Source organism: Ovis aries, chromosome 23 (assembly GCF_016772045.2).
Source record: "Ovis aries strain OAR_USU_Benz2616 breed Rambouillet chromosome 23, ARS-UI_Ramb_v3.0, whole genome shotgun sequence".
Classification (NCBI taxonomy): domain Eukaryota; kingdom Metazoa; phylum Chordata; class Mammalia; order Artiodactyla; family Bovidae; genus Ovis; species Ovis aries.
In genome coordinates, this window is record NC_056076.1 from 25431350 (window position 1) to 25453984 (window position 22635).

At 39.4% G+C, this 22635-nt stretch overlaps 1 protein-coding gene across 1 annotated transcript in view; it reads right to left on the reverse strand.

The window, feature by feature from the left end:
• The window catches only part of RNF138 (ring finger protein 138), a 40921-nt gene extending 18569 nt beyond the window's left edge, over positions 1-22352 (reverse strand). Inside the window, exon 1 of the mRNA XM_027960746.2 lies at positions 22141-22352. Within this exon, the coding sequence (XP_027816547.1) occupies positions 22141-22250 (110 nt within the window). The 5' untranslated portion in view covers positions 22251-22352. The remainder of the gene's footprint in view (positions 1-22140) is intronic.
• Positions 22353-22635: the final 283 nt, after the last annotated feature.

The window sequence follows — 22635 nt, forward strand, 5'->3', positions numbered from 1 at the left end:
ATGATACGGTCTACATTAAGGCAGAGGTAGGAAGGAGGAATAGAGGATCACTATTTTAGAAATATAGTTATCAATGTCTATGATCCTGTATGAAGGGAATGTCCTAAGTTAAAAAATAAAATATGACTTTTTGACAATTACTTGTGGGAGAATGAGAAAGAAAAGCATTTCTGATTTTGAAGACTAAGTAAAAAGTACCTGTATTAATCAAGTTAAGAAACACTGGAAGAGAAGAGTGAGTAAAAGGTGACAGTATTAACCAAGTTGAGAAATACTGGAAAAGTTGGTTTGACAGAAAACTACAAATTTAAAGCACCTACAAAAACCTCAATGCACAATATCCAGTAAACAAGTAGAAAGATGGATATGAAAATTAGGGAGAATATATGGAGAGCAGACAAGGTGAGACAAACAATAAAGAAACAATCTAGAGAAATATAAACATTTAAAGGAAGGTTTGAAGAACCAGAAGAACTAAGAGTAAATAATGTTATAGAAGCCCAGTCTAGTAAACTAACAAAAAGAAATAGTAATTAAAGAGATAAAGGTAAAGCCATCACCAAACTATGAAGCTTAACATTTCTCTTTAAATAAAAATTGAAACTGCCAAGCTTCCCTTAGTGGCTCAGTGCTAAAGAATCCACCTGCCAATGTGGGAGACACAGGTTCCATCCCAGATCCAAGATCCCACCTGCCACAGAGCAACTAAGCCCATGTGCTATAGCTACTAAGCCTGTGTTCTGGAGCCCAGGAGCCACAACTACTGAGCCCATGTGCCACAACTAAAGAGTCAATGTGCAGCAACTACCGAAGAACAGGCATGGCTGCTCATGCTTCACAGGAGAAGCCACAGCAATGAGAAGCCTGCACACGGCAACTGGAGAGTAGCTCCCATTCACCACGATCAGGAAAAAAAAGTCCCACACAGCAACAAAGCCCCAATACAGCCATCAATAGATATACATAAAAAATTATTTTTTTGAAAAATTGAAACTAAGTTCATATTAACAAAATTCATTACAAAAAAGATAACCATGCATAAAATTGATGGCGCATGAATGAACAAATTGAAGCAGGTTAGAATAACTATCAGCAGGTAAATTAGTCAATATGCTGGCTAACTTAATTAACTACAAATAAAATATAAACACAGAATATTAAAAGATTTTTTGAAACTTGATGTACAAACAAAAGTTGTATTGGGGGGAGTAAATAGAATAAAGCATAATTTCAAAGCACACTTATTCAATATCTAAAATAGTATCAATCTGATGACACTACATACCTGCCAGAATGACCAAAATGAAAAAAGTGGAAAATAACAAGTGTTCAGGATGATGTGAAACCAACCTAAATTTGCATTTGGTGCTATAAAAGTATAAACTGACATGAATATTTTGAAGATTAATACAACCATTTGGCAGAATCTAATATAGACCAGTGGGCTTCCCCCATGGCTCAACAGTAAAGAATCTGCCTGCCATGCAGGAGCCTCAAGAGATTAGAGTTTAATCCCTACATCAGGAAGAACCCCTGGAGAAGGGGATGGCAACCTACTCCAGTATTCTTGCCTGGAGAATCTCATGGACACAGAAGCCCGGCAGGCAGTCCATAGGATCGCAGAGAGTCACACACAACTGAAGCAACTTAGCACACACAATTACAGACCAGCAATTTCACTCCAAAGTACATACCCAACTGATTTGCATATATGATCAGAAGAAATGTCCTGGGAAGTTCACTGCCACACTATATGTAACAGCCAACAACACAAATGTCCATCAACAGAATAATGCATAAGCAATTACAGCATATCCACAAAATGGAAACTCTAATATACTGCAATGAGAATGAATTCAGATGAACAATGTTGAGCTTTGGAAGCCAGATACAAAAGACTACAAAGTGCATGATTCTACTCTTATAAAGATCGAACAGCAGGTAAGACTACTGTTAAAAGTCAAAACCACGGTGTCCTGAAGAAATGGATATACAGCTCGGAGAAGTGAGGAGTTTCTAAAGTGCTGGTGATGGAGTCCTGGCGTTCTGTTGTTTGCTACGGGTGTTGAATACACAGATGTGCTCGGTATGAAAAAAATTCGCTGAGCTGGAATTAAATTTTCTCAATTAGGAGTAAAAACAGGAGTAAATATGTTTAAACTTATAAAAATAACTAAATTATCTTCTAATGGGACCTAAAATAAAACAAACCAAAAGCCCATCTGGGCTCTCTACTGTATACTCGACTGAGCCTATCTATCTTTCCAACCAGGGATCAAACCCAGGTCTCCTGCACTGCAAGCAGATGATTTACCACCGAGCCACCAGGGAACCAAATGGATACAAAAACAATATGCTGTCTACTAGACACCCACCTCAAACCTAGGGACACATACAGACAAAGTGAGGGGCTGGAAAAAGATACTTCATGCAAATGGAGACCAAAAGAAAGTAGGAGTAGCAATACTTATATCAGATAAAGTAGACTTTTAAGACTATGACAAGAGAAAAAGAAGGACACTACACAATGGCCAAGGAATCAACCCAAGAATAAGTATAATAATTATAAACATATATGCACCCAACATAGGAGCACCTCAATATGTAAGGCAAATGCTAACAAGTATGAAAGGGGAAATTAACAGTAGCATAGTAATAGTGGGGGACTTTAATACCCCACTTAACACCTATGGATAAAACAACCAAACAGAAAATTAGCAAGGAAACACAAGCTCTAAATGATACAATGGACCAATTACATCTAGTTGATATCTACAGGGCATTTCACCCAAAAACAATGGATTTCACCTTTCTTTCAAGTGCACACAGATCATTCTCCAGGAGAGATCACATCCTGGGCCACAAATCTACCCATGGTATATTTTAAAAATTAAAATGATGTCAAGCATCTTTCCTGATCACAAATGTGGTAAGATTAAATATCAACTACAGAAAGGAAAAAAAAAAAACCTACAAAAAACACAAACATATGGAGGCTAAACAACACGCTCCTGAATAACCGACTGATCACCGAAGAAATCAAAAAGGAAATCAAAATATGCATAGAAACAAATGAAAATGAAAACACAACACCACCTATGGGATTCTGTAAAAGCAGTGCTAAGAGGGAGGTTCATAGCAATACAAGCTTACCTCAGGAAACAAGAGAAACATCAAATAAGCAACTGAACTTTACACCTAAAGCAACTAGAAAAAGAAGAAAAGAACCCCAAAGTTAATAGAAGGAAAGAAATCATAAAAATAAGAGTAGAAGTAAATGAAAAAGAAAAGAAGGAGACTATAGCAAAGATCAACAAAACTAAAAGCTGGCTCTTTGAAAAGATAAATAAAATAGACAAACTGTTAGCCAGACTCATCAAGAAAAAAAAGGAGAAGAATCAAATCAATAAAGTTAGAAAGGAAAATGGAGAAATCACAACAGACAACACAAATACAAAAGATCATAAGAGACTACTATGAGCAACTATATGCCAAAAAATGGGCAACTTGGAAGAAATGGACAAATTCTTAGAAAACTATAACCTTCCAAAACTGAGCCAGGAAGAAACAGAAAATCTAAACAGACCAATCACAAGCACGGACATCAAAACTGTAATAAAAATCTTCCAACAAGCAAAAAAGCCCAGGACCAAATGGGATCACAGGCGACTTCTATCAAAAATTTAGAGAAGCGCTAACACTTATTCTAATCAAACTGTTCCAGAAAACAGCAGAGAAAGGCAAACTCCCAAACTCATTCTATGAGGCCACCATCACCTTGATACCAAAACCAGACAAAGATGCCACGAAAAAAGAAAACTACTGGCCATTATCACTGATGAACAAAGATGCAAACATCCTCAACAAAATTCTAGCAAACAGAATCCAGCAACATATTAAAAAGATCCTACATCATGACCAAGTGGGCCTTATTCCAGGGATGCAAGAATTCTTCAATATTCACAAATGAATCAATGTGATACATCATATTAACAAATTGAAAATTAAAAACCATATGATTAACTCAATAATGCAGGGAAAGCCTTTGACAAAATTCAATACTCATTTATAATAAAAACGCTCCAGAAGGCAGGCATATAAAGAACATGGTGGTGGTTTAGTCACTAAGTCGTGTCCAACTCTTGTGATCCCATGGACTGTAGCCTGCAAGGCTCCTCTGTCCATGGGATTCTCCTTTGCAAGAATACTGGAGTGGGTTGCCATTTTCTCCTCCACATGATCTTCCCAAACCGGGAATCAAACCCAGGTCTCCTGTATTGCAGGCAGATTCTTTACCAATTGAGCTATTAGGGAAGCCCCCACCTCAACATAATAAAAGTCATATACAACAAACCCAGAGCAAACATTATCCTCAATAGCAAAAAATCGAAAGCATTTTCTCTAAAATTAGGAACAAGACAAGGGTGCCCATGCTCACCACTACTATTCGACACATTTTGGAAGTCCTAGCCACAGCAATCTGAGAAGAGAAAGAAATAAAAGGAATCCAGACTGGAAAAGCAGCAGCAAAACTCTCAGTTTTTGCAGAGGACATGATCTTCTACAAAGAAAACCTTAAAGATACCACCAAAAAATTACTAGAGCTAATCAATGAATGTACTAAAATTACAGGATGTAAAATTAATACACAGAAATTCCTCACATTCCTATACAGTAACAATGAAAAACCAAAGATAATAAGAAAACAATCCCATTTACCACTGCAATGAAAACAATAAAATATTTAGGAATAAATCTACCTAAAGAAACAAAAGACCCAATATAGAAAACTATAAAACACTGATGAAAGAATCAAAGATGACACAAATAGATGGAGAAATAAGCCATGTTTGTGAATTGGAACAATCAATATACTGAAAAGGAGTTTATTACCCAAAGCAATCTATAGATTCAATGCAATCCCTATCAAGCTACCAATGGTATTTTTCACAGATCTAGAACAACTAATCTCATAATTTGTATGGAAACAGAAAAAACCTCGAATAGCCAAAGCAATCTTGAGAAAAAACAATGGAACAAGAAGAATCAGCTTTCCTGACTTCAGACTATACTACAAACCTACAGCCATCAAGACAGTATGGTACTAGCACAAAGACAGAAATATAGATCAATGGAACAAAATAGAAAGTCCAGAGATAAATTCACACACCTATGGACACTTTATTACCTTTGACAAAGGAGGCAAAAATATGCAATGGAGAAAAGACAATCTCTTTAACAAGTGGTGGTGGGAAACTGGTCAACCACTTGTAAAACAATGAAACTAGAATACTTTCTAATACCATACACAAAAATGAATGCAAAATGGATTAAAAATCTAAATGTAAGACCAGAAACTATAGAACTCTTAGAGGAAAATATAGGCAGAACATTCTCTGATATAAATCGCCACAAGATCCACTATGACCAACCTCCCAGAGTAATGGAAATAAAACCAAAAATAAACAAATGGGAACTCAGTTCAGTTCAGTTTGGTCGCTCAGTCATGTTGGACACTTTTCGACCACATGAATGGCAGCACCGAGGCCTCCCTGTCCATCACCAACTCCCAGAGTTCACTCAAACTCATGCCCATCGAGTCGGTGATGCCATCCAGCCATCTCATCCTCTGTTGTCCCCTTCTCCTCCTGCCCCCAATCCCTCTCACTGTCAGAGTCCTTTTCAATGAGTCAACTCTTAGCATGAGGTGGCCAAAGTATTGGAGTTTCAGCTTCAGCATCAGTCCTTCCAATGAACACCCAGGACTGATCTCCTTTAGGATGGACTGGTTAGACCTCCTTGCAGTCCAAGGGACGCTCAAGAGTCTTCTTCAACACCACAGTTCAAAAGCATCAATTCTTCGGTGCTCAGCTTTCTTCACAGTCCGACTATCACATCCACACATGACCACTGGAAAAACGACAGTCTTGACTAGACAGACGTTTGTTGGAAAAGTAATGTCTTTGCAATTGAATATGCTATCTAGGTTGGTCATAACTTTCCTTCCAAGGAGTAAGCGTCTTTTAATTTCATGACTGCAATCACCATCTGCAGTGATATTGGAGCCCCCCAAAATAAAGTCTGACACTGTTTCCACTGTTTCCCCATCTATTTCCCAGGAAGTGATGGGACCAGATGCCATGATCTTCGTTTTCTGAATGTTGAGCTATAAGTCAACGTTTCCACTCTCCTCTTTCACTTTCATCAAGAAGCTTTTTAGCTCCTCTTCACTTTCTGCCATAAGCGTGGTGTCATCTGCATATCTGAGGTTACTGATATTTCTCCAAGCAATCTTCATTCCAGCTTGTGCTTCTTCCAGTCCAGCGTTTCTCATGACATACTCTGCATATTAATTAAATAAGCAGGGTGACAACATACAGCCTTGATGTACTCCTTTTCCTATTTGGAGCCAGTCTGTTGCTCCATGTCCAGTTCTAACTGTTTTTTCCTGATCTGCATATAGGTTTCTAAAGAGGCAAGTCAGGTGGTCTGGTATTCCCATCTCTTTCAAAATTTCCCACAGTTTATTGTGATCCACACAGTCAAAGGCTTTGGCATAGTCAAGAAAGCAGAAATAGATGTTTTCTGGAACTCTCTTGCTTTTTCCATGATCCAGTGGATGTTGGCAATTTGATCTCTGGTTCCTCTGCCTTTTCTAAAACCAGCTTGAACATCTGAAAGTTCACAGTTCACATACTGCTGAAGCCTGGCTTGGAGGATTTTGAGCATTACTTTACTAGCGTGTGAGATGAGTGCAAGTATGCGGTAGTTTGAGCATTCTTTGACATTGCCTTTCTTTGGGATTGGAATGAAAACTGACCTTTTCCAGTCTTGTGGCCACTGCTCAGTTTTCCAAATGTGCTGGCATACTGAGTGCAGCACTTTCACAGAATCATCTTTCAGGATTTGAAATAGCTCAACTGGAATTCCATCACCTCCACTAGCTTTGTTCGTAGTGATGCTTTCTAAGGCCCACTTGACTTCACATTCCAGGATGTCTGGCTCTAGGTGAGTGATCACACCATCATGATTATCTGGGTCGTGAAGATTTTTTTTGTACCGTTCTTCTGTGTATTCTTGCCACCTCTTCTTAATATCTTCTGCTTCTGTTAGGTCCAGACCATTTCTGTCCTTTCTTGAGCCCATCTTTGTATGAATGTTCCCTTGGTATCTCTAATTTTCTTGAAGAGATTTCTGGTCTTTCTCATTCTATTGTTTTCCTCTATTTCTTTGCATTGATCACTGAGGAAGTCTTTCTTATCTCTCCTTGCAATTCTTTGGAACTCTGCATTCAGATTCTTATATTTTTCCTTTTCTCCTTTGCTTTTCACTTTTCTTCTTTTCACAGCTATTTGTAAGGCCTCCCCAGACAGCCATTTTGCTTTTTTGCATTTCTTCTTCTTGGGGATGGTCTTGATCCCTGTCTCCTGTACAATGTCACCAACCTCTGTCCGTAGTTCATCAGGCACTCTGTCTATCAGATCTAGTCCTTTAAATCTATTTCTCACTTCCACTATATAATCATAAGGGATTTGATTTAGGTCATACCTAAATGATTTAGTGGTTTTCCCTACTTTCTTCAATTTAAGTCTGAATTTGGCAATAAGGAGTTCATGATCTGAGCCACAGTCAGCTCCTGGTCTTGTTTTTGTTCACTGTATAGAGCTTCTCCATCTTTGGCTGCAAAGAATATAATCAATCCGATTTCGGTGTTGACCATCTGGTGATGTCCATGTGTAGAGTCTTCTCTTGTGTTGTTGGAAAAGGGTGTTTGCTATGACCAGTGCATACTCTTGGCGAAACTCTATTAGCCTTTGCCCTGCTTATTCCATACTCCAAAGCCAAATTTGCCTGTTCCTCCAGGTGTTTCTTGACTTCCTACTTTTGCATTCCAGCCCCCTATAATGAAAAAGAACATCTTTTTTGGGTGTTAGTTCTAAAAGGTCTTGTAGGTCTTCATAGAACCATTCAACTTCAGCTTCTTCAGCGTTACTGGTTGGGGTATAGGCTTGGATTACCGTGATATTGAATGGTTTGCCTTGGAAACAGAGATCATTCTGTCGTTTTTGAGACTGCATCCAAATACTGCATTTTGGACTCTTTTGTTGACCATAATGGCTACTCCATTTCTTCTGAGGGATTCCTGCCCACAGTAGTAGATATAATGGTCATCTGAGTTAAATTCACCCATTCCAGTCCATTTTAGTTCACTGATTCCTAAAATGTTGATGTTCACTCTTGTCATCTCCTGCTTGACCACTTCCAATTTGCTTTGATTCATGGACCTGACATTCCAGGTTCCTATGCAATATTGCTCTTTACAGCATCAGACCTTGCTTCTGTCACCAGTCACATCCACAACTGTTTTTGCTTTGGCTCCATCCCTTCATTCTTTCTGGAGTTATTTCTCCACTGATCTCCAGTAGCATATTGGGCACCTACTGACCCAGGGAGTTCCTCTTTCAGTATACTATCATTTTGCCTTTTCATACTGTTCATGGGGTTCTCAAGTCAAGAATACTGAAGTGGTTTGCCATTCCTGACCTAACTGATCTTAAAAGCTTTTGCATAGCAAAGGAAACTATAAGCAAGGTGAAAATGCAGCCTTCAAAATGGGAGAAAATAATAGCAAATGAAACACCAAACAAAGAATTAACCTCCAAAGCATACAAGCAGCTCATGCAGCTCAACACCAGAAAAACGAACCCCATCAAAAAAGTGGGCCAAAGAACTAAAGAGACATTTCTCCAAAGAAGACACACAGATGGCTAATAAACACATGAAAAGATGCTTAACATAAATCATTATTAGAGAAATGCAAATGAAAACCACAATGAGGTATCATCTCACAACAGTCAGAACGGCCGCCATCAAAAGTCTATGAACAATAAATGATGGAGAGAAGGCAACCCTCTTACACTGTTGGTGAGAACGCAAACTGGTACAGCCACTATGGAGAACAGTGTGGAGATTCCTTAAAAAACTGGAAATAGAACTTCCATACAACCCAGCAATCCCACTGCTGGGCGTACACACCAAGGAAACCAGAACTGAAAGACAAATGTACCCTAATGTTCATTGAGCACTTATAAACAGTTCATTGAGCTGTTTACAACAGCTAAGACATGGAAGCAACCTAGATATCCATCGGCAGATGAATGGCTAAGGAAGTTGGGGTACATATACACAGTGGAATATTACTCAGCTATTAAAAAGGAATGCATTGGAATCAGTTCTAATGAGGTGGATGAAACTGGAGTCTATCGTACAGAGTGAAGTAAATCAGAAAAAGAAACACCAATACAGTATATTAATGCATATATATGGAATTTAGAAAGATGGTAACAACGATCCTATATGCAAGGCAGCAAAAGAGACACAGATGTAAAGAACAGACTTTTGGACTTTGGGATAAGGCAAGGGTGGAATGATTTGAGAGAATATCACTGAAACATGCATATTACCATATGTAAAAGACATGACCAGGGCAAGTTCAATGCATGAAGCAGGGTACTCAAAGCCGGTACTCTGAGGCAACCTAGAGGAATGGGGTGAAGAGGGAAGTGGGAGGGGGATTCCGGATAGGGGTCACATGTGCACCAGTGGCTGATTCATGTCAATATGTGGCAAAAACCACCACAATTATCCTCAGTAAGGCAATTATCCTCAGTCACATCTGACTCTTTGCGAGCCCATGGACTACAGCATGCCAGGCCTCCCTGTCCATCACCATCACCATCACCATCACCCAGAGCTTGCTCAAACTCATGTCCATCGAGTCAGTGATGCCATCCAACCATCTCATTCTCCATAGTCCCCTTCTTCTCCTGCCTTCAATTTTTCCCAGTACCAGAGTCTTTTCCAATGAGTCAGTTCTTCACATCAGGTGGCCAAAGTATTAGAGTTTCAGCTTCAACATCAGTCCTTCCAATGAATATTCAGGACTGACTTCCTTTAGGATGGACTGCTTTGACCTCCTTGCAGTCCAAGGGACTCTCAAGAGTCTTCTCCAACACCACAGTCCAAAAGAATCAATTCTTTGGTGCTCGGCTTTCTTCATAGTTCAACTGTCACATCCACATATGCCTACTGGAAAAACCATAGATTTGACTATACAGACCTCTGTCAGCTAAGTAATGCCTCTGCTTTTTAATATGCTGTGTAGGTTGGTCATAGCTTTTCTTCCAAGAAGCACGCAATCTTATCATTTCATGGCTGCAGTCATCATCTGCAGTGATTTTGGAGACCAAAAACATAAAGTCTATCGCTGTTTCCATTGTTTCCCCATCTATTTGCCATGGACTGATGGGACTGGATGTCATGACATTAGTTTTTTGAATGTTGAGCTTTAAGCCAACTCTTTTACTCTCCTCTTTCATTTTCATCATGAGGTTCTTTGGTTTTTCTTCACTTTCTGCCGCAAGGGTGGTGTCATCTGCATATCTGAGGTTATTGATATTTCTCCCAGCAATTTTGATTCCAGCTTGTGCTTCATCCAGCTCGGCATTTCGCATGATATACTCTGCATATAAGTTAAATAAGCAGGGTGACAATACACAGCCTTGACGTACCCCTTTCCCAATTTGGAACCAGTCTGTTGTTCCATGTCTGGTTCTAACTCTTGCTTCTTGATCTGCATATAGATTTCTCAGGAGGCAGGTAGGGTGGTCTGGTATTCCCATCTCTTGAAGAATTTTCCACACTTTGTTGTGATCCACACAATCAAAAGCTTTGGCATAGTCAATAAAGGAGATGTTTTTCTGGAACTTGCTTGCTTATTTTATGATCCAACGGATACTGGCAATTTGACCTCTGGTTCCTCTGCCTTTTCTAAATCCAGCTTGAACACCATCTTTCAGGATTTGAAATAGCTCAACTGGAATTCCATCACGTCCACTAGCTTTGTTCATAGTGATGCTTCCTAAAGCTCACTTGACTTCCTAAGGCCCAGTGAAAACTGGTTCCATTTAAAAGGATGAAAAATTCTTCCCAACAATTGTCAGCTCTCATCTAAAGTTATGTTGGTGGCTGCAAAAAAGTTCGTGATTATTTCTTTTATTCAACTGAAATGACCTTTCTTATCATGCTATCTGAGTTATACTGTCTGATATTAATATTTCTATACCAGCATTCTTTGGGCTGACACACAAATACACTCAGAGAAGTTAGCACATTTACTCTCTGAAAGACTCAGTTCTGGTAAAATTACACATGCATTCCTAGAAATTACTGCACCATGCAAAGTCATCCAGTAAAAATCAAAGAGCTTATGGGAAAAATGGGACTGGGGCAAAACTCAAATGTGAACATCCAAAAGAATACTCCATGTAAAGTTTTAATTTAGCCTGAAAAAAGTACACACTACTCATTACAATAACTATGGGAAAGAGTATTTAAGCTTTATTTATGTTTTATATTCCTAAGGGAAATGCTGTAAGCAAGTATGAATACAATTTTTATGTACACTATGCTACCATCTGTGTAAAAAAAGGGAGGGGAAAGAATATATGTTCAGATTTGCTTATGTATATGTAAAACTTCTGAAAAGATATCAGAAGTGGGCAGAAGTGGATGCAACAAGTGACAACAGGAATAAGATTTGGGGAAGTTCTCTGCTGGCCTAGTGGTTAGGATTTCAAGCCTTCATTTCTGTGGCCTGGGTTCAATTCCTGGTCAAGGAACTGAGATCCTGCAAACCATGTGGCTTGGCAAAAAAAAACAAAAAAACAAAAAAAACACCCTAAGTCAAATCTTAGTAACTAAGCACAGCTATCCTTTAAATAGATACTAAAACTACCTCTTAAAGACTGGTAAAAATATATCTTAGAAAGCAAAACTGATTTACAAAGGTGCAAAAACAGTTTAATGGAGGAAAGATAGAGTTTTTAATAAATGATGCTAGAGCAACTGAAAATCCATAGACCAAAAAAATAAACTCCACTCAAATTGCCCCTTTATATAAAGTTAACTCAAAACAGATCACAGACTGTAGTAAAGTGGGTAATGGCCATCCAAAGATATAGTCACTTCATAATTCCCAGGACAAGACAGTATCACCTTATAAGAGATCTGATTACTGTTAAGGATTGGGGATGAAGAAATTAGCTGGGATTATCTAAGTCGGTTCCAAATGCTACAAGTCTTTGTAAAAGAGGCAGAGGGAAATCTGACACAAACACACAGAAGAAAGCCATACTGAGATGGAGGACAAGACTGGAGTGATGTGGCCCCCAGCTTCTCAAGGCCCTGCCAACACCTTGACTTTGGCTCACTGAAACTGATTTCAAACTTCTATCCTACAGAACTGTGAAAACATTCATTTCTGTTGTTTTTAAGTCATCAAGTTTGTAGTAATTTGTCATAGCAGTCCTAGGACACCAATTCACAGAGCAAAATGTAAAACATATACCTTTTAGAAAAAGGTAGAAAATATTTAGAATACAGAGCTAGACAGAGTTCTTAGACTTAATGTTGAAAACACATTTCACAAGAGGAAAAACTGATAAAGTGGACATTATAGAAATCCTAAATGTTTGCTGTGCAAAGACTGTTAAAAAGATGATAAGATAATCCAAAGACTGGGAAGAAAAAATTGTAAACCACGTATCTAACAAAGGATTAGTATCTAGAATACATTAAAAAGTCTCAAAGCTCAAAAGGAAAAAGCAAATAATCCAATTAAAAAACATAGCCAAAAGAAACTGAACAGATATGATGCTAATTTTACCTGAGAAGATACAGATACTAAATAAGCACATGAAAAGATGTTTAACATCATCAGCCATTAGTAAAATGCAAATTAAAGTTATCAGATATCAATGCACACATTGAAATGGGTTAAATTTTTAAAAATTGACAACATGAAATGCTGGTGAGGATACAAAAAAACTGGATCACTCATACATTGCTGGTGGAAATGTAAAATGGTACAGACACCATAGGAAATAATCTGGCATTTTCTTAAAAGATAAAACATGCAACCACCATATGATCCACTAATTGTGTTCTTGGGCATTTATCCTAGAGGAATGAAAGTTTATGTTCACACAAAAATCTGTACATGATTATTTATAGCAGCTCAATTTAAAATAGTCAAAAACTGACTATTCCAGATTGCCTTCAGTGGATCAATGTTTAATCAAAATGCAGTACATCCGTACCATGTATGCATGCATATTCACCAATAAGAGGAAATAATGATAACACACAAAAACCTGAATCTCTAGAGAACTGTGCTGAGGGAAAAAAGAAATCCCCAAAAATTATATATTGTTTGATTCCATTTATATAACATTACATAACATTCTCTCTTTGGTAACGGCTCTATTGAAATATGAAGATGAGATGGCTGGATATGGCATCACCAATGCAATGGACATGAACTTGGGCACACTTTGGGAGATGGTGAAGGAGGCCTGGTGTGCTGCAGTCCACGGGGTCACAAAGAGTCAGACACAACTGGGCGACTGATCAACAACAACTATTGAGATAAAACTCATATACCATACCCCATTCACCTATTTAAAGCATACATTTCAGTGAGTTTTTATTTTTTTATTGTGTTTTACAGAGTTGTGCCATATTTAAGATTCTTGAAATGACAAAATTATGGAAACAGAGAACATAAGAATATTAGTGCTTGCCAAGGGTGAAGGAGGGACAGAGTGAAATCAAGAGGAAAGTGGGTGTGACTATACAAGAAATATAGGAAAAATCTTTGTGGTGATGGAAATGTTCTTTATCTTTATCAATAAGATATCCTGATTTTATTTACAAGACATTATGATTAATGGAAACTGGGTCAGGGTACACAATTTGTCTATTATTTCTTATAACTACATGTGAATCTACAATAATCTCAAAATAAATAACTTATCCATATATTATAATGAATATTCACCTAATAATATGTTTTAAGTACTTACTACATAACAGACACTAGGGATACATCAGGGAACAAAAGCGATGAAAATCCCTACCTTGATGGGACTTACAATCCCAAAACAGTTAACAAGTCATATGATACTGTGCTAAAAATTAGCAAAAGTTACTAATGAAAGTGAAAAATCCCCAAAGAATCAAATTAGAAGAATTCAAATATACTAAAGAGATTTTAGAAACAATAGAAAAGGAATATCCTCTAAGAAATACTAAGGTCAACTAAATAGGCAAATTAATAACGATTCAAAACCATATCTTAGTAGATTCCAAGTAAGTCTGAAAATGGACGGACAATTTTCTTTAGAAGACTCAACAAACAGAAAAAATGGACAGCATTATAACTTAGATAAAGGGAATCAAGTATCTCAAATCTGAAAGTATAATAAGATACAGTAATCTACCAAAACAAACAAAAGGCAGGAAAATAATGTAAAATAAGTAATAAATTACAATTAATTATTACTGAATCAGTCATAGAAATGACCACAAATGTACATAAAGTACACTCTGAACAATAAAATTATAAATTAGGATATAAACATTTAGTATGGAAAAACACATATAGCTTGCTAGCAACTAAAGAAACAAATTTTAAAGTGACTTCTAGACACCATTATAAACTGTATTAAACTAACAAAATACTGGCTTACAAAAAAAGCTGGCAAAATACAGATATATTTTCATAGTATTAATGGCATTGTGTAAGCCCAGTTTTGTAGAAAGCAACATGACATCTATACAAATAGCAGAAACTATTTTTTGAGCATTTAACATGTGCTAGGCAGGGTTCCAGAAATTTTATCTTAACATATACTATCTTAAATTCTTAATAATGAATAAATGTTTAAAAGTTCCTTTATTTTACAGATAAGGAAACCAAGACTTTTAAAAAAATAAGTAAACAGGGCTTCCCTGGTGGTTCAATGGCTAAGACTGAGCTCCCAAGGCAGAGGCCCGGTTCAAGCCCTGGTCACGGAACTAGATCCCACTTGCCACAACTAGTAGTTTGTATGCCACAACAAAAAGATCCCACATGTCGCAATGAAGACCCAGCATGGCCAAAGAAATAAGTATGTTTATAAATAAACCTGTAAGAGACTAAGGCAAGGTGTTTCTTCTTTGAAAAAACAAGGTCCTGAATGTTCCCTCACCCCAAAATACTATATACAAACACAGTCCTCCACAAATTAACACCTACATATCACTTAAACCTCAGCAACAATTTCACTTCCTCAAGAAAGGTCTCTGACTACTGAACCATCCACTCACCAACCCACCTAGATCTGCCCCCTTCTTATACTTGCTCTTTCAACCTACAGGTTTGTAACTACACATTTATCTGACTGTTTATTTGAACTAAAATGTGTCTCATCAATGCCTGAGGGCAGGGATCATATCTAACTGTACACCACTGTATGACCAGCACTGTAACACAGAGCTAGGCACTTAGTTGTTGCTCAGTCACTAAGTCAATTCTGGCTCTTTGTGACCCCCATGGACTGCAGCACACCAGGTTCTTTTGTCCTCCACTATCTCCCAGAGTTTGCTCAAATTCATGTCCATTGAATCAGTGATACTACATAACCATCTCATCCTCTGCCACCCACTTCTCCTTTTGCCTTCAATCTAATAGGCACTGAATGCTAACCTACATTCAAAAATTTACTTAACCCAAAATACAATCCACAGTCCTCAAATCAAAACCATGAGCACCTTTCAGGTACAAAATACTTCAATACAGCTATAATCGTTCTTGTGTGACACAGCTGACAAATTCCCTTGTATTTACCCTCTGACCCAGCAATTCCACTTGTGAGAATTATCTTACAGGAAAAACTCTCACATGTGAAATGGTATTCATATAAGTTTAATCACTGTGACACTATCTGTAACAGCAAAAAGATTGGAAACAACCTACGTGTCCATCAGGTAAGAAATTAGATATATAACTAATGATACATCAAACAACGGAATACTGGAACACTCAGTATGTTCCAAAGGGGTCAGGAATTTCTGTCTGGTTTGTTGAACCCCTAGAGCCCTAGAATATACAATAGTACTGTCAGCACATAATGGACACTCAGTGTTGGCTGAATTAATGAAAACTCTACAACCAGAAAAAAAAGAGAAAGAAAGAAGGCCCTTTATGTACTGATATAGAATAACCTCCGCTACACTAAAACATGAAAATAGCTATGTAGAAAACAGTGCACATAGTATGCACTCTGGAAGAATATATAAGGTAATAATGACTGTGGGAGACAATCATATTATTTCCTTTTGTACCTTTAAAATTGTGAATTACAATATTCTCCATTCACAATAATACCTTTGGTATTAAACATATGGACCAAAACACTAGAAATAAGATTCCTTCTTGCTTACAAAAATAATCTAGCTCTTCATGTTAGATGCTATAAGTACTAAATTAAAAATATTTTTATATTTTGATGGGTTTTGAAAACTATAAAATATACATACAAGATTATTACTATCATTCACAAACATTACCTCGTTTGGTCCATCCAATAACACTGAGAAACAGGCTGCTTCTACCCCTGTTTTATGGAGAAGAAAACAGGCTAAAAGGAGATAAATTGCTTGACCAAGTGATACAGCTAGTAAGCTGTGGGCTCCAATCACAAACCCATTCATATAATTATTCAGTATGTAAAAGTAGACCTGGGTTGCTGCCTTTTAAGAGCTTACAGTCTAACTGGAGAAAATGGCATCCATCAAATCAACTGACTCCAAAAATATTATGATTATAAACTGTGATAAGTGGTACACAAAGAAAGTTATTCAGGTCTTTTATCTCCATTCTACTGTTTCTGCCTCTGTACCATCATGCACATTTCTTCAAATACAAAACTGCTCATCTCCCTTTCACTAGACTATCTGAATTTGCTAGACAAAGTTTATTTCAAAACAAACTAGAAGGGAGACGGAAAAAAGGTACAAGTCAAGATAACTAGAACTATTTTGATATATCAAAGGAGCCTCCATCTTTAGGAAAGTGAAACAATTTCAAAGGTTATCTTTAAATTTCTCCTAACTTTAAGCAAATGCCAGATGAATTTTCCTTATCCATTCTCCAAACAACAGGTTGATCAGACATTGGGAGAGAAAAGCAACTTTCCCATCCATCAAGCTCCTGCTTCACTATTAATTTAAAATTGTATACCTTTTATCTTCCTAGTGTATAATCAAAATCATTTCCCAAAATAACTTAAAACTTTTTCAAAAATCAGATATTTCAAGGTAGTCTTCAAGACTAAATCAAATCAATCTTGTTATATAATTAAATAGCATACTTTTTTAATGATACCACTTTATAAATATTTTTCAAAAACATTTAAAGTCTTCAGAACTTTAAGAAAAAGATGGCCTAGAGCAGCATTTATTACATCAGCCAGAAACCATATGAGCCTGGCTTTCAGAATTATAATTAGTATGTAGAAAAGAAGAAATTTTAAAAATATGTATTTAGAGCATGAATGCCAAACAGGATATCTATAAAGTTGCTCAAATTATAAGAAACATTAAGTGAAAATTGAGGGACTGGATAATCCAAAGCAGGTCAGCAAAGAATCATAAACACACACACAAAAATCATACAAATCTGTGCTTAATGTGAAGTGGAAGCTGATCTATATCAGCTCATTTTAAAAGATGCTTCCTGGGACTTCCCTGGTCATCTAGTGGTTAAGACTCTATGCTCCCAATTTAAGGGAGCAGTTAGATTCTTGGCCAGGGAACTAAGGTCCTGCATGCAGCCTGGTGCCACAAAAATAAATAAATAAAAGATGCTTCCTTACATACATGCCCCAAAGCAAATGGATTAGACTTCCATTTTTAACAGTCTGGCAAGGCATTAACTTGTCATATGTAATTTTCACTGTGATAGAGCTTAGATCTAACAGCATAGGGAGTTATTTCCTTAACCATTCAAAATAGACAAAGGTTTGGTTCACTACTATACAGCGCAGGGAGCTCAGCTTGGTGCTCTGTGGTGACCTAGACGGGTGGGATAGGTGTGTGTGGAGACTGGTGGAGGCAGAGGGGGGCAGGTTCCAAGAGGACATATGTATACATACAGTTGCTTTCCCTTTGTTGTACAGCAAAAATCAGCACAACATTGTAAGGCCACTATACCCCAATAAAAAAACAAAAAACACCTTAATTCCTACACTAAAAAAAAAACACTCACTCAGTAAAAGCCAAAGTTCTTACAACGTTCTGTAAGGCCCTGCTCATAGTACTTAATACTTCCTAACAAACTGTATGACTTATTTGCCATGTTGTCTATTGCCTACCTCCCCAACTAGAATGTTAGTTCAGCAAAGAGAAAAATTTTGTTTTGTTTCTGCCTGGTACATAGTAAGTATTCAATAAAGATTTTTTGAATGAATAGAAAAAAAAGGGAGGCTTGGTTCAAAAAGCTTTTGAAGATTACAAAGGATAAAAGCAAGAGAGATAAATACTTTACCATTATGCCAGTATGTACCTTCTGAAACATACCTGCTCAACTTTAATACTGTTAATTAATCTTTACGTGTTTTTCAAAAATCTGACCACTCTAAGGCATCTGACACTCCTGACTACCTTTTCCTTAAAATTCTTCTTGGCTGCTTGTCACACTCTATCCTCATTTTCTTTCTATTCTGTCTAATCCTTCTCAGGCTGCACTTTTCTCAACTCTACATTTAAACATATGTTCTCCGGAACTTTGTTCCATCTCAATCTCTGTTATCTTTCAATTTATATACCTCCTCCAGTGGCTTCATCCATACTCATAGCTTTAGTTCCATGTATTCTAGATCTTTGTACATACACTTAACTACTGGGCAATCATCATCTTACACAGTCTCCTTAAAATGTCAGGAAACTTTTCTCTCCAGTCCCTCTACTGTTACCTTGGTTCAAGTTCTAATCATTTCTCTCTGACAGAGCAATGAATGATCTCTTCACTAATTCCACCAGTACCAGGCTAGACCAGGTTAGTAACTATAAGTATTCTAAAATTTAAATGTGACCATACTGCTCCCCTGACAAAATTGTTCAGTAGATCTTCATGGCTTTCAGCAAGAAGTTCAAATTGGCTTACACAGTAAATTCCTGCCAACATCTCTAAGCTCCATCTCACTACTCTCATCTTTGGCTCCAGCCAAACTTTATAACCTGGGAACAGTCATCCCTGATAACCCCTCCCCGTGCTGTACACCTAATCAGGGTATTCCCCAACAAACCTTGAATACCAACTCTGACCTGAACTATTACTTCATCCAGGAACTCTCTCCTCTACTTAGCTACCTGCTTTCAAAGCTCACATAAATTTTCCTCAATTTCTTCCATACCAATCATATTCAGATACAGATCTTCTCCACTAAACTGTGAACATTCTCCAGAGAAAGAGCACTTTGTATTCTCTGTACCTGACACCAAGAAGGCATCCAACAAGAGCTGTCTGAAGCAATGTTACTCTTGCATTAGTCACTCAGTCATGTCTGACTCTTTTGAGACCCCATGGACTGTAGCTTGCCAGGCTCCTCTGTTCATGGAATTCACCAGGCAAGAATACTGGAGTGGGTAGCCATTCCCTTCTCCAGGGAATCTTCCCAACCCAGGGATGGAACCCCGATCTCCTGCATTTCAGGCGGATTCTTTACCATCTGAGCCACCAGGGAATGAATGAGGATTAAATGGGAATGTATTTTTTTGGTAAGGTTATTCCAGTGATAATGAATCTGCTCCTTTTACCAGAATGGGCAAATCCTTCACTGCCGTTGAAACGGCATAGGGGCCCAAAGCTCTCATCACCTCATCTCTCACTGCTACTGCTAAGTCACCTCAGTTGTGTCCAACTCTGTGCGACCCCAGACAGAGACGGCAACCCACCAGGCTCCCCCGTCCCTGGGATTCTCCAGGCAAGAACACTGGAGTGGGTTGCCATTTCCTTAACCAGTGCATGAAAGTGAAAAGCAAAAGTGAAGTCGCTCAGACGTGTCCAACTCCTAGCGACCCCATGGACTGCAGCCTACCAGGCTCCTCCATCCATGGGATTTTCCAGGCAAGAGTACTGGAGTGGGGTGCTGTTGCCTTCCCTGTATCTCTCACTACTCATGGACAAAAAATTTCTTTTGTAGCTAAATATAAATTTGTTTGAGGCCCAGGTTTGCTCTCTGTGAAAGGGGAAGAACAAATGACATTCTAAACTAGGTTTTTACAATATGATTTTATTTCCCCACTAAACTCCTTCTAATAATACCCTGCTCTACCATCATCACCCTTTCCAAAGAAAATGTTTTCTCCTTCCACCTTAATTTATTGTTTAGTCAGAACCTTAGAGCAACTGTGTATGTGTTTGACGGAGGACGGTGTGGGTAAAGGAGGGGATGGAGGGTGAGTAGAACGTGTCCATTTCTCTTACCAAAATCTAGTCCCTATTTTATTTCCACATCCCAGCCCAAAGAAGATGATTTGAGAAAAACCCTCAACAAATCATCTCCACACTCATTTCCAGAGCCTTGAGGTCAAGCCAAACTACAGTCTGATTTAACAAAATGTCTCACAAGGGAAGTGAACCAGAGCAAACTGCATGGAATTTTGAGGGGAATTAGAGATTACCATGAGCTCCAGGAGGTCAATGACCCAATGAGTACTAGAAATGATTCTGTCCAAAAAAGACCTATACTTCCTTACTTTGCCTTCCTTCCCTCCTTTTCTTCTATCCACTGCCAGCCCAAGCGCATGCAAGGAACCAAGTTAAAATAAACACTTGTAGATTAAAAGCCAAAAGGCATACACTGTGCCCTAAACATCTCAAGATATTCTTTTAACTACCTGCATTTGTTGCACCAAATAATAAAGGAATAAAGACTGTCATTCATCTCCTATAAGCGGAAAAACTGTAACTGGTGTAACTTCTATTAAGAAAAGTCACATATTCTTGGGCTCATACAAGCACTACAGAAGAGGAGTAAGGAAGACAACAGATTTGGAATCGGAGTGCGAAGAGTGGGTACCAAGAAACAGCTGTAAGGAAATTTAAGACTAACCTCAAATTCAACAACCAATTATTCACAAAATTATAGAACCCAACGGAAAGAAAAATCGATTCAGAAAATGGTTCGATTCCTTTCAGCAATTTGCAAGCACACAGAACTTTCAAGACTGGGTGTATTTTTTTCAAAACGAGATTTCCAAGCCTCACCTGCCAGAAATTCTTTTGTAAGTTTGGAATGGAGCCTAGGAATTGATGTGTTTATTTAAAATGTTCCCCCAGAGACCCCGATAGGCAGTCAGGTTTGTCAGAAGTGCTATATACCTTTACAAGAAGAGCTCCTTCTAATTCTTATTAACACCCTAGTAGCCTCTATTAATTATCGAAGTGCTTCCTTTAAATATGCCAAATCGAACAGCACCAAGCCACCTCAACCAACCCCTCGCCCTCCCTACGGTTACAGCCTTCATTTCAGTTCATTCCTCACAAGAGCCATCTTTCTCACTTCCATCGTTGTAGCAATCAAGTAATGAGCAGAATGGTAAAACAAAGGGAAACTATCACTTCAATACCCGGAAATCCTGTCAGTTCTAACACATGAGGGAAGCCAATCCATCCTAGAGCATTCCAATCTGCATTGAATTTTGAACCGATTAAAACACTCTCAAGGGTGGTCTGTGAAGCGGGACTGAAAGGTTAAGTTAGACAAGAGCTCTAAATCTGGAAACGATGGGCGGCCAAGGTCCTGAAAGGAAAAGGGAGACCTGAGAGCCGGGGTGGGGGGTGGGGTCGCGGAGCGCGGCGAGCGGGCACCTCAGGCCGGTTTTGACACTCGACACCCCAGCCTTCACTCGGGTTGCTAGGAAACAAAAAAGGCTCCATGTTCTCTGCAGCTCCTCCCGGACCCTCAGCAGAGAGCAGCGGCCCCGAGGAGAGAGGACGCCATGGGGACTGGCCTGGGCACTGCCCCGGGGGCGCGACGACGAGGGGGGGCCGGGCGCAGTGAGCGGGCCGCGAGTTCGGCGGCAGGGCGGCCCGGCCTCCGACTGACCGGGAATGGGCCCTCAGCGCCGAGCTGAGGAGAGGGGAGGCCGCGGCGGGCTCGGCTCCCACCAGGCCGCGTCCCAGGGCCCAGGGCGGGGTGCGGGGCCTAAACCACCACCCGGCTCCGCGCGGGGGAGGGGGCGTCTACTCACACGTGCTGACAGGCCGCAGTCCGCACGGGCGTCTTGAGCACCTCCTGACAGACGGGGCAGTAGAAATCATCTTCGGTGTACGACGTGGCCGCTGAGAGCTCCTCGGCCATGGTGGGCACGAAGGATGAAGGCGATGGCGGCGGCAGCGGCCGAGGTGGCGGTGGCGGCCAGGGGCCCTACTCCCTGCGCGAACCCGAAGGGGGCGGGGAATCGCGTCAGGAAGCCGCTCGCGCCAGGAAGCAGGAGGGGCCCTGGGGGGCGGGGCCCGGGAGGGGCGGGGCCGAGCGCGGAGACGCTACGGCAGCACGCGCCGGGCGAGGGTCGTGCCCTGGGGCGCTGCTCCCACAGGGGCAGGACGGGAAGGCGGCGCCTAGCGGGAGGCGGTGGCCGAGAGCCCGACGATTGGCTTCACGGTCGCTTCCGCTCGAGCCAGGCGCCTCCCCTCTCACCTGGGAAGGGCGTTCCTAGCCCTTCCCCCGCCCAGGGCCACACCCT